Here is a 13,259-nt window from a genome sequence, read left to right as displayed (position 1 = left end):
TCCCATCTCGGCGTCCTGGAAGCGCTGTTGCACAAATGGCATACAGTACGCGAGCAATGGCTTTGCCAATGTCGCCGTGTTGAACACGTTTTCAACACATGTTCCGCAAATCGTCTGTGACTGGCAGTGGCATATATGACTCGTAGATATATGTATATATATATATAGGTATTAGAGATCTGCAGGAATACATTCTTATTGCCTCAGCCATAGAATACATCCGAATGGAATAGAATGAATGAGTGCAAGAGACACAACGAATTGAATGAGAGGGAGTGAGAGAGTGAGAGAGCATTGTAACTCATGGACATTCTCTTGCTTTGAAACAGAGTGAGTTGGGGTGGGAAGTAAAAAGAGTGCTTTTGGAATGAGGAATGCAGCCGAATGTCTCGAATGGTTTTTAACACACTCTATGCATTCATTTATTTTCTTCTGTTGCTCAAAACGCTTCTTAAATACTTCTTTAATAATAAGGGAATTGACCGAAAGGTTAATTATGATAGTGTTTTTTTACTTTGGTTTTTAACTGTTATTCTTAGTGTTTATTGTTTAGTTAATTTAATAGTAATTAAATTATTTTGCAAATTTTTTTAGCGGCAAAATTGTGCTGGAAAATTATTTATTCATAAATATTGAAAATATTTTTACATTTATATAAATAAATATATAAATATATATATATATATATATATATATATAAATATAAATATATATAATAATATATAAATATATATATATATATATATAAAATATGTAAAATAAAATATACAGCATAATAATGAATATTTCTGGAAAAAAAATCAATGACTTAATTCACTTTTGAATTATTTTATTATCAGCGTCTAAAAATACAGGCAAATATGCATAGTTCTATCGTACATTCTAGAATGCATTCGAAACAATTCGAATGCGAACTGTAACTCTAACTCATTCAATTCGGTTTTCATCCCCCGAATGTTGTGCGAGTGAGACCTACACAGTCGCACTCACTCATTCATTAATTTTCGTCTCAGCATTCTATCTCACTCAATTCATTTTCGAGGCTGTGCATTTGAATGTCGTTTTTTAGCTATTCATGCAGACCTCTAATAGGTATATGGTGGTGCGGCGGAAGTGAGTTTGCAAGGCTGCAGGCTGAAGGCTAGAGGCTGGAGCTAGAAATCATTCGGGCGCTTCGAAACCAGACAAAACCAAAAACCTTCGTTTCCTCTATGGTGTGTACATTTATTTTGTGTTCAGACCCCCAGTGGCAGCTCGTTTTGCTGTGCAACTTCTGCTTTGTTCGATTTCAATTACTACAAATGATTTCTGCTCGTCCTCCCTTTCTATTTTTCAACCCGAGGCCTTCACAGTTCGCTATGGCAATTTTTTGTTGGCATTGGCTTTGGCTTTACCCAAAGCTTTAGGGGATCCGGCTTCTAGCACTTGATTTTCATTGACTTTGCACCTCCGAGTTGGTTGGTTTTTTCGCTGGCCGAACTTTTTCCCTTTTTTCCGATTGCTTCCATCTTGCTTGACTTGCTACCGAGGGCTAATGCCTATGATTCGACGGAAATCGTACCGATATGGGTTAGAGCAGCAGATGAAGCTTAATAAATTACCTGGAAGCAACTTGTTTACTTTCATGTTGAAAATCAGAAACTTTTGTCCCTTTGGCCATTACGTTAAATTGTATGTGTATCTGAGAGTGGCATCAAAAGTTGCCCTAGCCTTTGTCTGGGACTCTGTCCTTACTCTGTCCCAGTCATCCGGCCACCCGAGCCCCTCTGCTTTTTAATTATGTATCATACACAGTGCACACATACAAGCTGGTACACCCACGACCCACACGATGTCAAAGTGGCCTGTCAACAGCCGTTGACCACTCGCCCGAGCAATCGAGCGGCCATCGGCGCAAACTTTTGATGAGGGTTGTCATCATCAGCGTCAAACAAATGAAAACATATGTAGCGGCAACAGCAGCAACGACTGACCAGAGAGCGTCTATATTAATATCAAATGAACTGTAAGCACAATGATGAGTCTGGGCGTCGAATGTGGGTCGGATTTGGTTTGGGGTTTTGGGGTTAGGATCCTGGGGTCTGAGGTCTGGGCTTGGCCAGGGCCATCCGTGCTGGTGAAACTTCATTGTGACAGTTGATACATGACCGGGCATTGGCAGCAGCCGCCTCACCAACAGCAACAATGAAAGTTAATAAGATTTTACAAGAATGAACGCATCATCGAAACAGTCACAAAATCAACAAGCTAATGTCGAAGGAAGCATCATGAGCTGGGGCTTTATTACTCAATTCCCTGGGTAAACTTTTTGGAGATAGGGTGGATTATTATTTTCTCATTTAACTGAGAACGTTGATCTTGATGGATTTCATTCGAAGCCTTGATTGTTTCTCTATTCCATTCCAAAAATCAATAATATGGATTTCCACATAGTCGAACATTTTTTGTCGCACAGAATCTAGAAAAGCATGATTGTGTTCGGGTCTGGTCATTCTGCACCCAGATCCCAGTGCAATCTGGTCCGGCTATGGAATGTGCTAAACGACTCCCAATTCGCTCGTTCTCTGCAGGGGAAAAATGATTGCGGCTGGCTGCTCAATTTGCAATGTCTGGGTGGTGTATCCCGGAAGCCCCAACTCTCCCCCGCAGGGGAGTGATGTCGTTTCCCGCTCTGTTTGTTAAGTGCACATAAATAAGACCAGCACTCGGACAACCTGCCGGTAGAGCACCCATGGCTTGTGGTGCGAAATATTCAAAGACTATTGCATCGCGAACTCGGACGTGGAATTGCCATGGAATTTACAATCCATGGGTACACACGAAAGGGGGTTGAGAAGCCTAAACTACTTTCAGAAATTATAATCCAAGCATTTTCTACTTAAATTTAAAATTGATTAGCTTAATTACATACGAAATACATGTTTTGGAAAAAAATTGATTGACATGTTAATATTGCAAAGTACTAGGCACTTATCATTATGTTCATGACTACATTTCGACATTATTGACATAAAAAACAACATAAATTGGACAAATCCCTCTGGGAGTAATTTCCAACTTGGCCACTGGCACGCATACAGGTCGTTCGAGGCCTGTGGCAGCCCATTGAGTGGAGGCCATTCAACTGGTGTGCAATTGACGGCGACCAGTGTCCGGTGTAATGCACCTCTCGGTTGGAGCCGGGAGAGTCGTGGAGACGTGTGTAACTTCATTAGCCTGGTGCTGATACGCAGGGTAAATTGCTCGTGAAGTTGCCGGACAAACGAACAAGGACTCAGGCCCAAGGACCAGCAGGTGGGTAGTGAGTGACCTGGTCATATCTTTGGGCCTGGATCTTGGAGTCAATTACCGGGCATAGGGCAGGCTGTTGACTTTGTCAGCTGCAGTTGACTTCCCTGGCCCATTTATGCATATGAATTTATTTAAATCGCAACACGAGCAGGCGGGGCTCTGCTTAGGTCTCCGCCAAAGGTATTTGTTGTGGGTTGCGGCTCCAAACTATTTTACATTTAGAATAGCCCAAAGTTGGGCATTCCTTCGAAAGCCAGAGGAAGCCAAAAACAGGAGCCTGCCCCAAATACGTGCCAGCCACCGCCAGCCTGTGTGCGTGCCCCAGTACACTCGGCCGTGTGTTTGCCGCTTTGTTCACATGTTTTCACTTTGTGCTTAATTTGCATTTAAATGGTTTTTGCACTTAGGCTATTTCCCCTGTAAATGAGCTTTGTTTGCTGTTGTTATTCACGTAGCTCTGCTCTCCAAAGCGACAACGAACAAAAAATAAAACCCAGGCACCAATGCCCAGCCTTTGTTTAACACCGGCTTTACTTGCATTTGTCTCGCATCGCAATCCTGGGTGTCTGCAATTGGCTTGTGGCATGCCAACTCCTCTTCTATTTTTAGAAAATTCGCTTGGACACTATAAAGTATATATATTAATGATCAGGATCACCTCCTGAATGGATGTCTCTCAGTTTTAAAGTTAACGACAGTGTAAAATTAGGGGGTAGGGGGAAACCCAATCAAGAAACTCTTCACGAAAAATAAACAAAACAATTAAAAAATATTTCGTCTCAGGATTTTGATGCAGAATGGTGGAGAATCGATCCACAAGTCGTTTAAGGTACTCCGCTTGAGAATTGGATGGGAATTGGGAAAGATATAGCCATCTCTGTGGGCCATACAGGAGAAAACCCCATTTTCAAGGGATCCCATCACGAAAAATGGACAAAAAATTTAAAAAATATTTCGTCTCAGGATTTTGATGCAGAATAGTGGCAAATCGATCCAGAAATCGTTTAAGGTACTCCGCTTGAGAATCGGATGAGAATTGGGGAAGATATAGCCATCACTGTGGACCCCATAGGGAAAAACCGCATTTTCAAGGGATCCCATCACAAAAATGGACAAAAAATCGAAAAAATATTTTGTCTCAGGATTTTGATGCAGAATGGTGGCAAATCGATCCAGAAATCGTTTAAGGTACTCCGCTTGAGAATCGGATGAGAATTGGGGAAGATATAGCCATCACTGTGGACCCCATAGGGGAAAACCGCATTTTCAAGGAATCCCATCACAAAAATGGACAAAAAATCGAAAAAATATTTTGTCTCAGGATTCAGGATCAGGATTCCGTCCGAAGTTAGCTTTACTCTCTTATTTTATGATAAAAGTTTTTAGTTGAATGAGGAAATATTTGATTATAATATCTTTATGATTTATGTGCCAGAGGTTGATGGGTTTTCAACCAAATGTATGCGTCATAAATGTGTGGGAAAAACTAGCGGTTGCAGGATTTATATTATTTTTCCGTCAGCTGCATTTTCTGCATTTTTTTTTGGTATTTCATTAATTTTCAGTTGTGCCAGTTGCCAGAAACTCAAAAATTCTGCGCCTATCAAAATATTCTCAACATTTACATAAACAAATATTGCTGGGAAATAGGAATGAATTCTGTTTGCATTTATTCCATTTTTAGTGTAAACTGTGAAATAACAAGAATACATATTTGCAATTTTTTTGTTTAATTCAACCGCTTATGATGGCCCTGACCGAAGGCTGTTGAGTGGTCAGACCTATGGGCGGGGCGAGGACATTTGTTGGAATGAGACGTTAGGCGGAGGTGGGGAATATAATTTCGCAAATTAGCGAGTACCATTCTTTTTATGACTTAATACCTTGGGCGAGGTATGCCAGGGAACCCCTCCCTCGAAAACACATACACCCTGACTAGGATAAACAAGCTGGTGACCAACCGGCCATGTTCCCATTTAGCGCAATGTCAACTTTTGTGTTGTGGTCACTAATGATGACAGCCTGGCAGTCAAAGCACAAGTCCAAACACATACAGAAAACACAAAATGGTTGGCGTTGCAGAGCTGAAGCTCCTCCGCAGACCTGCCGCTCACTTGTGACAATGATGTGCTCCGGGCCCGGACTCTGGAGGAGAACCAGTCTGGCCATCTAGCCCATCGCCCACCGCGGTTGTCGCACAATGGCGGAAAAAAGCAAACACAAACTGATTTGATTGTTTGTAATTAAAAGTGGACGGACGTTGGGAAAATTAAATGACCATGCGCAGGACACGCTGGTGGTGCCCTGATCCTCCGTGTGCTGAGCCGGACGTAAAAGTTTACGGCCATGTGCCATCACGGAGCTCCTCACCGCCGTTAATTTAAAAAGTAGAAGTCCTATAAAACGCAGGCAAGATTACCACGTGCCGGAGATGTGTGGACGTCTTAAATGGTTAATTAGCTTAAATAATTCCGTGTTCATTTATTCCATCATTTATTCCAAAACTTAAATGCCATTTCCCGCAAAGTGCCACCGTCAAGGACTCTATTCAGCTGCCAAGAGGCAAGTTGGAATCGAAACGAGGAACTCCTGTCAACCGGAGAATATTACAGGGAATGAGTAATGCCCTGTCAGCAACGTAGACAGCGAAGGAGTTAGAGCAGCTTCGGTAACAATGGGGTCAGTGTTCGATAACTGGTCGTTGTATGGAATATAATTGAGTGTTTTCGAAACAAAAATTATAATATTTTAGTCCCGCCGAGTCTCCATGCATATTTGAATATTTTTCCGAAGTAAATTATGATTGTAAACATTTCAAACAGCAAACAGAATGAGGGTTAAAATATTATTGGCATTTAAATTGACTGTTTATGGTAAAACACGAACTGATGTCGAAAGAATCCAATTAATGTCAATTGCTGAAAGTATTAAGAATTCATTGCGTTTTTTGGAATAACTCGAGCTTCACGTTGCCTTAGCATACGACTCAATTATAAATTTAAAATAATAGCTATTATAGTGTTGTCAAATAGCAATTAAAGTCGATTTCTGAGGCAATTAAAAATACATTGCTGGTGGTTGAGCGGCATAAGCCTCGTCTGGGCCACACTTAATGCATTTAAAGCAATTCGGTCCGCAAACAAAGTGAATGGAATGGCATCTACCATCTGCCATCTACCGCCTGCCATCAGCCATCCAGCAGCCTGTTGATTCAGTCGATTGCCACTCCGAAGCCGAGCAGTCAGGGGTGGCTGGAACCGGCACAACATTTAGTGGAGGGGCTAGGGACAAGGAACTGTTGCCGTGGCGCAACAACTGTCCGGATAATTGAGAGAAAAAGCTCCGGAGCGAAAGCTTTGACTCTCTCGTGGCATTGGAAGGACTTCACTCCCACACCCACCCACATCGGCCCACTCTCGATTCGGTTTTTGGTGGGAAAGGTTCTGGTCGAGGTTCAGGTGTGGGTGTATCCCGAGCCGTCAATTTTCCAGGCTGGCAGTGCGTGGCGCCTGCCACTTCAGTCTAGGATAAACGCTTGCGACGAGCACAACAAGTGCGCGCATGCAAACAGCCCCGGAGCCAGTGGTTTTTGAGCCAGGAGCCAGTGCTACCCCAGCCCTACTCGATTCTGCTTTTGTAGTGTAGTGTGCTCGAGTGAAAGTGAAAGTGAAAGTGACAGTGTCAGTGAGTGCGAGTGAGTGACGAGAAAGGAAGAGGCAGGACATCTGCTAGCGGGTTTCCTCAAAAATTTGCATCTGCGAGTGCGCGAATTAATTAGCTGCGCGCGTTCAATCAAACATGTAACTCCTTTTCCGAGTCTGCGATCAATACTTCATGTGCCGTGATTGGTAGTTGGTGGTGGTGCCAAAAGTAGAACCCACATATTAGTTTACCCCTTCTAAACCCCAGAACAAACCACCTTACCACATTATTCATTAGTTTTGTGAAGATAATCAAGCCGCTCAAGAAAGTGCGAATTTTGTGAGAATTTTGGATTTCAATCCTAGGCTAAATCCCCCTGCAAGGCAATTTTTACTTGACGGAAGCCAGGCATTTGTTTGCCACTTCAGTCGGAACAAACCCAAACGGAAATATGAATATTTTTTGGATAATCGCTTTACTTTTAGGATTACTGCAAACAAAGCCAATAAGTGAGTACAATTTGAGGAAATGCCTTGTTTTTCATTTAAAGTCATGTTTTCATGTTCATTTAAAGTCTGACCGTAAATTATTTGATTTTAATACTTCTAACTCTTTGTGTAATAGTTTTTAAAGATTTTAATATTTTGCCACAGTTTTAGTTTCAAACAAGCTATTGGCTTTGGAATGGCCTCTTCAATTTATTTATAAATACTGCCATTTAACTCTTGTGTGCATATGCAAAATTTCTGATGAAAGGCTTCTGCTGGTTAATTGCAAATGGTGGGCAGGCATGTTAGACTTTACTTCTTGGACCTCCGAAAAAGTCGAATGTCACGCACATAGGGCAAGGACGAAAATGGGCAAGGGAAGTCAGATGGCGGGGCAACAGCCGGACGCATTCTCAGCACCTGCCACCTTTGGCTGCTGCCTTTTCCATAAGACTCATGAATAATTCATGGGGCACGCTTCGATTATTTACTTCATAAACATTCCGCTACGGTCCAGTGTGGTCCGAACCTTGGGCGGTGTGGGGTGATGTGGAGGTCCCAGAGGACCAGGCCGTGCGGTAAGCAGAAGGAAGTCCGAGTCGTTTACAGGTTGCGCATGCTTTTTATTTTAATAAATTGTAAATTATTACCTTATCAGCAGCAGTGGCACTTGCAACATGCACTGCCAGCCTGATGGCGTGATCAATGAATTGCAAATGTCGCTGCTAATGGGGACTACGTTTGGCAAATTTAATTTGATTAGCGAGCCAATAAGCTGTGCAAAGTATGCCACAAAGTTAAATTCCATTACGGCTTCATTTCGGGCTAAAGTTAATCAAAAACTCAATGAGTAGCTCGTAAAACACAAGAACCCCATTGGCTGGGAGCTTTCCGCTCGTATCTATTACACGTTGTCGCTGGCAACGTAATTGCTGAAAAATTAATACGCCAAGGAGCAGCAGAAGGAGCTGGGAGATCATCCTGTCGTAAAGCACGTTTTTGCAATTTACCCGGCGGCAAGATTCTCGGTCGGGAGCGTCATATAAAATGCGCCGATGCCACAGTGAAATCAATTTCAAGTCATTAAATGAAATGAATCTTTATGGAGACCCATGCCACAGATTAGCAGCCCTGCCACTCGGCACTCGGCCGGAGTGCTCCGAGTATTCCGAGTGTACGGGTCCTTAAGAATTTAAACACGTTGCTTGGTTCGAAAAGTGTAATCGAAACTGCCCCCCGACACTTGATGCGATTATTATTGATTTTCCGTGCTGAAATTGTTGTGATTGAATTATTTATGTGGGCGGTGGTGGTGAAAGAGGCTTCTCTTCGGGCCGTGGAGTTCATTAGTTAGCCCACTCAGCACTCGCTCGCTTGACGGCTTAATTGAGTTGGCAAGACTGTCGAGCACTTATTTACAGAAGCAACAAAAGGCGCACGTGACGGGCATACTCACTCTTCTTGGCCAAAGGAGTAACAGCCAACAGCCAATAGCCCTGTATTTGCCAAACTCTTGATGGTAAATTTAATTTTGAAATTAAAGCAAAACATAAATCAATTTGACTAACTAAACAGCGAACTGCAGAACTACTACACATTTGCGTTTGAATAAATATTGTGTCAAGCCACTGGCTAACAGCCACTTCAGCATCAACTGAAGCAGCAGCAGCAGCAACAGCTTGAGGCAAGGGCTGGCCTTCGCGTCGTATACTTAATGTGGCCACATGTCCATACAAATGTAATAATTGCGACGACGGCGGCAGCAATAACAAGGCAAGTATGTACACTCAGAGAAACCTCAATGGCAGGGCTGCGTCTGCCCTTCGGGCCAACTGAAGACCCCACAGTGGCTGTGTGAGGATGTGGCTGCGGATGTGTACTCACTGTACACACATCACTCCGACGACAGCCAGGGACAGCTGTGGAGATGGAAGCCTCGAGCGGCAAGGGGAAAACGAGAAGATGGACGCCCGTAGCCTGCAGCAGACTAACTGACTGCTCGGCTCTTCCAGGATGTCAGGATGCCTGACTGGCTGCCAGGATTCTGCCCGGCCGTCTGCCGGCTGCCGTATGACATGTGACGACTTTGACAAAGCAAGTTGCCTTCCCCCGGTCCCCAAACGACCCTCAATGCCCTCAAGGCCTCGCAATACGAATACTGACTTGTGCAAAGACGCTTTTGGCATATCTAATGAAAGTTTCCCAGCCTGCCGCTTGCCCATCTGGTTGGCATTGCACTTTAATAGACTCTCCCCCTACCTAAGAATATGGCAACAGATCCCGGAAGAGAAAGTTGGCCTTACCAATCGAAATAAATATTGTAAACGGTCTATAAATTGTTGCTCTGCCACGGGCGAAGTTTTGACCCGCCTGCTGTCGAAGTTAACTTGAGTGGCAGAAATCAGATTAAGCCAAATATTATACATGGCAGCCGTAATGTATGGCGAACAATTTTCAGGTGCGAGGCGTTCGAGGCTCAGGTCTTGAACAATTTTGCACAAATTTGGCGCAAAGACAATCAAAAAGTTATAAAACAAGCTTCGGCTCAACCGAAACAAAAGCAATGCCCGAGAGTTGTGAGTTCCAAGTTCCAAGAGTCTGGGCCTTGTGGATGCCCCAGGCGAAATCCGCCACGGAGGACGGTCGCCAGTTCCTGGATGCTGACTGGTGGATGCGGGATAGGTGTCTCAGAGGCGTGTGTGTATCGGGCTGTAAAAACTTTGCCTAACTTTCGTTTATTCCATTGTTTTTGTGTTGTTTACCTCTCCTCCAGTGCCCTGTTTCCTCCTTGGCATTGCGCATACGCCGCGTGGTCTTATTATCAGCCGCATCAGCGGCGCCGTAAAGTAAATGCAAAGTGTGCAAAGTCTATAAACGAGCGTCAAACTTAAAAGCCCCAAGGTGGCGGCGCCTCGCCAAGGACGACAAGGACTTAAGCTTGTTTTTGGCCTACCCGAAGCAGGACGCTCAGAAAGAGACAGACTTAGGTGGCCAAAGAGAGAGGCGAGAAAAGTACGCCAGGTTTATCGGCGGGCAATAAGTGAGACTCCAGACTCGAGACTCGAGACTCGAGTGCGGTGCGGCCTATCAAAAAGTTGCTCACACGACAAATTGTCAGAAAGACAGCGAAAGCAGAAGCGGCACCATCAGCCCAAACAAGAAAAACGAATTTTATATTTCTCCGTTTTCTATTATTTGTATTATTTATGGTGCTCCTGGCAATGTCGTTAAACGGGGGCCCCATTAAAAAGGACTCCTTAGTATATATATGTGTGGTATAAATACACACGCTCGTATGAGGGCGGGTGACAGATGCCAGCTGCTTGAAAGGAAGCTGGAGGGGGTCGGATCACAGCCAGCAAATAAAAAAGAAAGCTTCCGCAAAACAATTATGCCTAAGTGTAGGATCTAAAATATTTATGTAGCAACTCGTACCATCGAAAAAAAAAACCAAAGCCAAAGCAAAGAAAACCCGATTGTCAGCTATTTTCGGTTGTAAAATTTCCTACAAATAAAAGCGTCAAAGCGGCTAAGGCGACTTGAAAAAACTATTAAGATGTCAGCAAATAATTACGCATGAAAGCAGTTGCATAAATCTGGTCGCCTCTTATTGCCAAATCCACCACTAAAACGAACTGAGCTGAAAACTGCGAAGCCATCGAGGCGTTGCCTCCGAGAATGGCCATAATGCGACACTTGAGCTCGAAGCCGAGCAGCCATCGCAACTTGCCAGTCAGCCTCCACATCGGAGGACGGAAAGTACTTTATCAAAAGGGATTTGCCAACTGGCCGGGGTGGAGGGGGAGTCCGGCCCAGAGGATTCGTCAGAGCCGGAGGTGGAGATAGGAGATGCATTTGCCTTACACTTGGCCCCGGGTCTGACAGTTTTGTAATAACAATGACCGACCGCAGAAAAAGCGGAATCGATTTGCCATTTTTCACTAAATTTATGAGTTTATGAGCAGACGATGGTGCTTCTGCTCCGGCTCCTGGTTCGGTGGCTGTTGTTGCTGTTGACAGAAGCGGCGGGAGCGCTCTTTTTTACATTTTCCCCTAAAGCGAAACTGATGACATTTATATTTTATTGCCTCCCAACAGCCGGTCGGTCCGGTCCTCTTTGAACTTAATCCCGCGCCGGCCTTAATGAGCCTTAATAAGGACTCGCGCAGCAGGAAGCAACTGCAGCATAAATCTCTGCAAACCCTAATCACACTGGGTCGACCCCAAATAAATTTTCCAAGGATCCATAAATTTGACAGTCACACGCAAAGAATCGACAAACTGCGAGAAAAAATGGCAGGAAAATGTTCACCAGGAAGTGAAATCGAAATGTAAATTGACCGACTCGCTCATTCAGTGACAAACAAACAGGAGAAAGAGCTGGGAATTGCGGTCACATCCGAGTCCGAAATCGGGTTTGGGCCTGGCCAGAATGCTGCCCAACGATGCGTTAATTATTCAGGCCCACATGCCAGGAGTCGGAGCATTAGTCCACAAAGTGCTGGCCGCATTCATCATTATCCACAGTTTGATTTTTGCCACAAAGTTTTTGGCCTCAAAACTTTTGACAAAGGTCGAGAGCAGTTTAAAGCAAAACGAAAGTCAAACGCTGCCGGCAATTCCTGCAAAATAAATGAATGATCCGGCCAGTCCGGCCGGTTACGACAGGCTAGGACTTTGCTTTTTTGAGGTTTTAAGGGATTTAGAAGGAAGCCCACAAACTCAGTGTAGCAGCATAAAGGACAGATCGGACTGGAATTGGGAATTGGACTGGGATTCGGAGGCAAAAGTGATGGCGCATAAATTGTTGGCCCAAAATCCGGAATCCAAAAGAGCTTAAGCCATAAGCGAGGCGTGTGGTCAAGCAAATCAAATGACAGCAAAACGCATAAATTGAACCTGTGCCGAAGCATTGAAATCACAGAAGTACAGTCACGCAGTTATGGGCCTGGTTCTCCATTTGTAAGAGTGGGCACAGGTCATTAAGAGTCGAGGGGAACGGCCAGGACATTTTCTGGTGGTAAACGGAAGAAACGGAGATTCAAGGATAGATATAAACGAGCTGTAGACTGAACAAAAATGAGAGACTCTTAAAAATGATATTTTAAACTGTGTACTGGGAAACTGGAAAATTTGAGTTTTGTTAAACTCCATAAAGTCATATTAAAAATACTATTTTTTGTCCTTTAAAATCCTTCAAAAAAAATGATAATCCTTACTCAAATTTTAAAGATTAATTTTGTCAGTGCATTATTGTGTTCCCTGCTCCACAACAGTCATAACAATTTAATCACTGCCAAAAGCCTAGGACAATTTAAAGTCGTCCCCCCTTGCGGAGTTTGTGTTGTATTTTATTGCCGCGATAGACTCACAGACAGACGTTATAAAGCCGCATGGTGCACATCAAAACAATTCGCCGCCAGTAGGCAAAATTAATTAAAAAAGCCTGTGACTGCCTGAGAGTCGCTCCTATCTGTGGTGGCATCCTTTTCGCACTGCCTGCACTCTAACTAAATAAAAACATGTCTAGGCACTAAAAAGTTTATTATTGTAAGCCCAAGTAAAAAAGAACTCGCATTAAATGGCCGAAAAAAGAATATCTCGGCGAAAGAGTGGAGCTGGCTGAATGGAAAATTAAACAGAGCCGGAAATGTCACACATACTCATACAAGCCGCACCCACGGAGACACCAGGAGGAGCACAACAAGGATAACGAGGGCGGGGAAGGATCGGAGTAAAAACAGGGAACAAAAACAAACAAACAATAACGACGGCAAATGCCTGGAAAAAGGGCTAGCAAAGTTGGCCAACCGAGAGGGAGTGGTTGGGTGTATGTGG

At 43.8% G+C, this 13,259-nt stretch overlaps 1 protein-coding gene across 2 annotated transcripts in view; it reads left to right on the top strand.

Moving 5' to 3' along the window:
• Positions 1-6,827: 6,827 nt before the first annotated feature.
• beat-VII (beaten path VII) overlaps positions 6,828-13,259 on the top strand; it is a 40,038-nt gene continuing 33,606 nt past the window's right edge. For both annotated transcript variants that reach the window (XM_017237364.3, XM_070280903.1), the window contains exon 1: positions 6,828-7,442. In XM_017237364.3, the coding sequence (XP_017092853.2) occupies positions 7,385-7,442 (58 nt within the window). In that variant the 5' untranslated portion in view covers positions 6,828-7,384. The remainder of the gene's footprint in view (positions 7,443-13,259) is intronic.

This window comes from Drosophila bipectinata, chromosome 3R (assembly GCF_030179905.1).
Source record: "Drosophila bipectinata strain 14024-0381.07 chromosome 3R, DbipHiC1v2, whole genome shotgun sequence".
Lineage (NCBI taxonomy): Eukaryota > Metazoa > Arthropoda > Insecta > Diptera > Drosophilidae > Drosophila > Drosophila bipectinata.
This window is presented reverse-complemented; position numbering and strand designations above follow the sequence as displayed.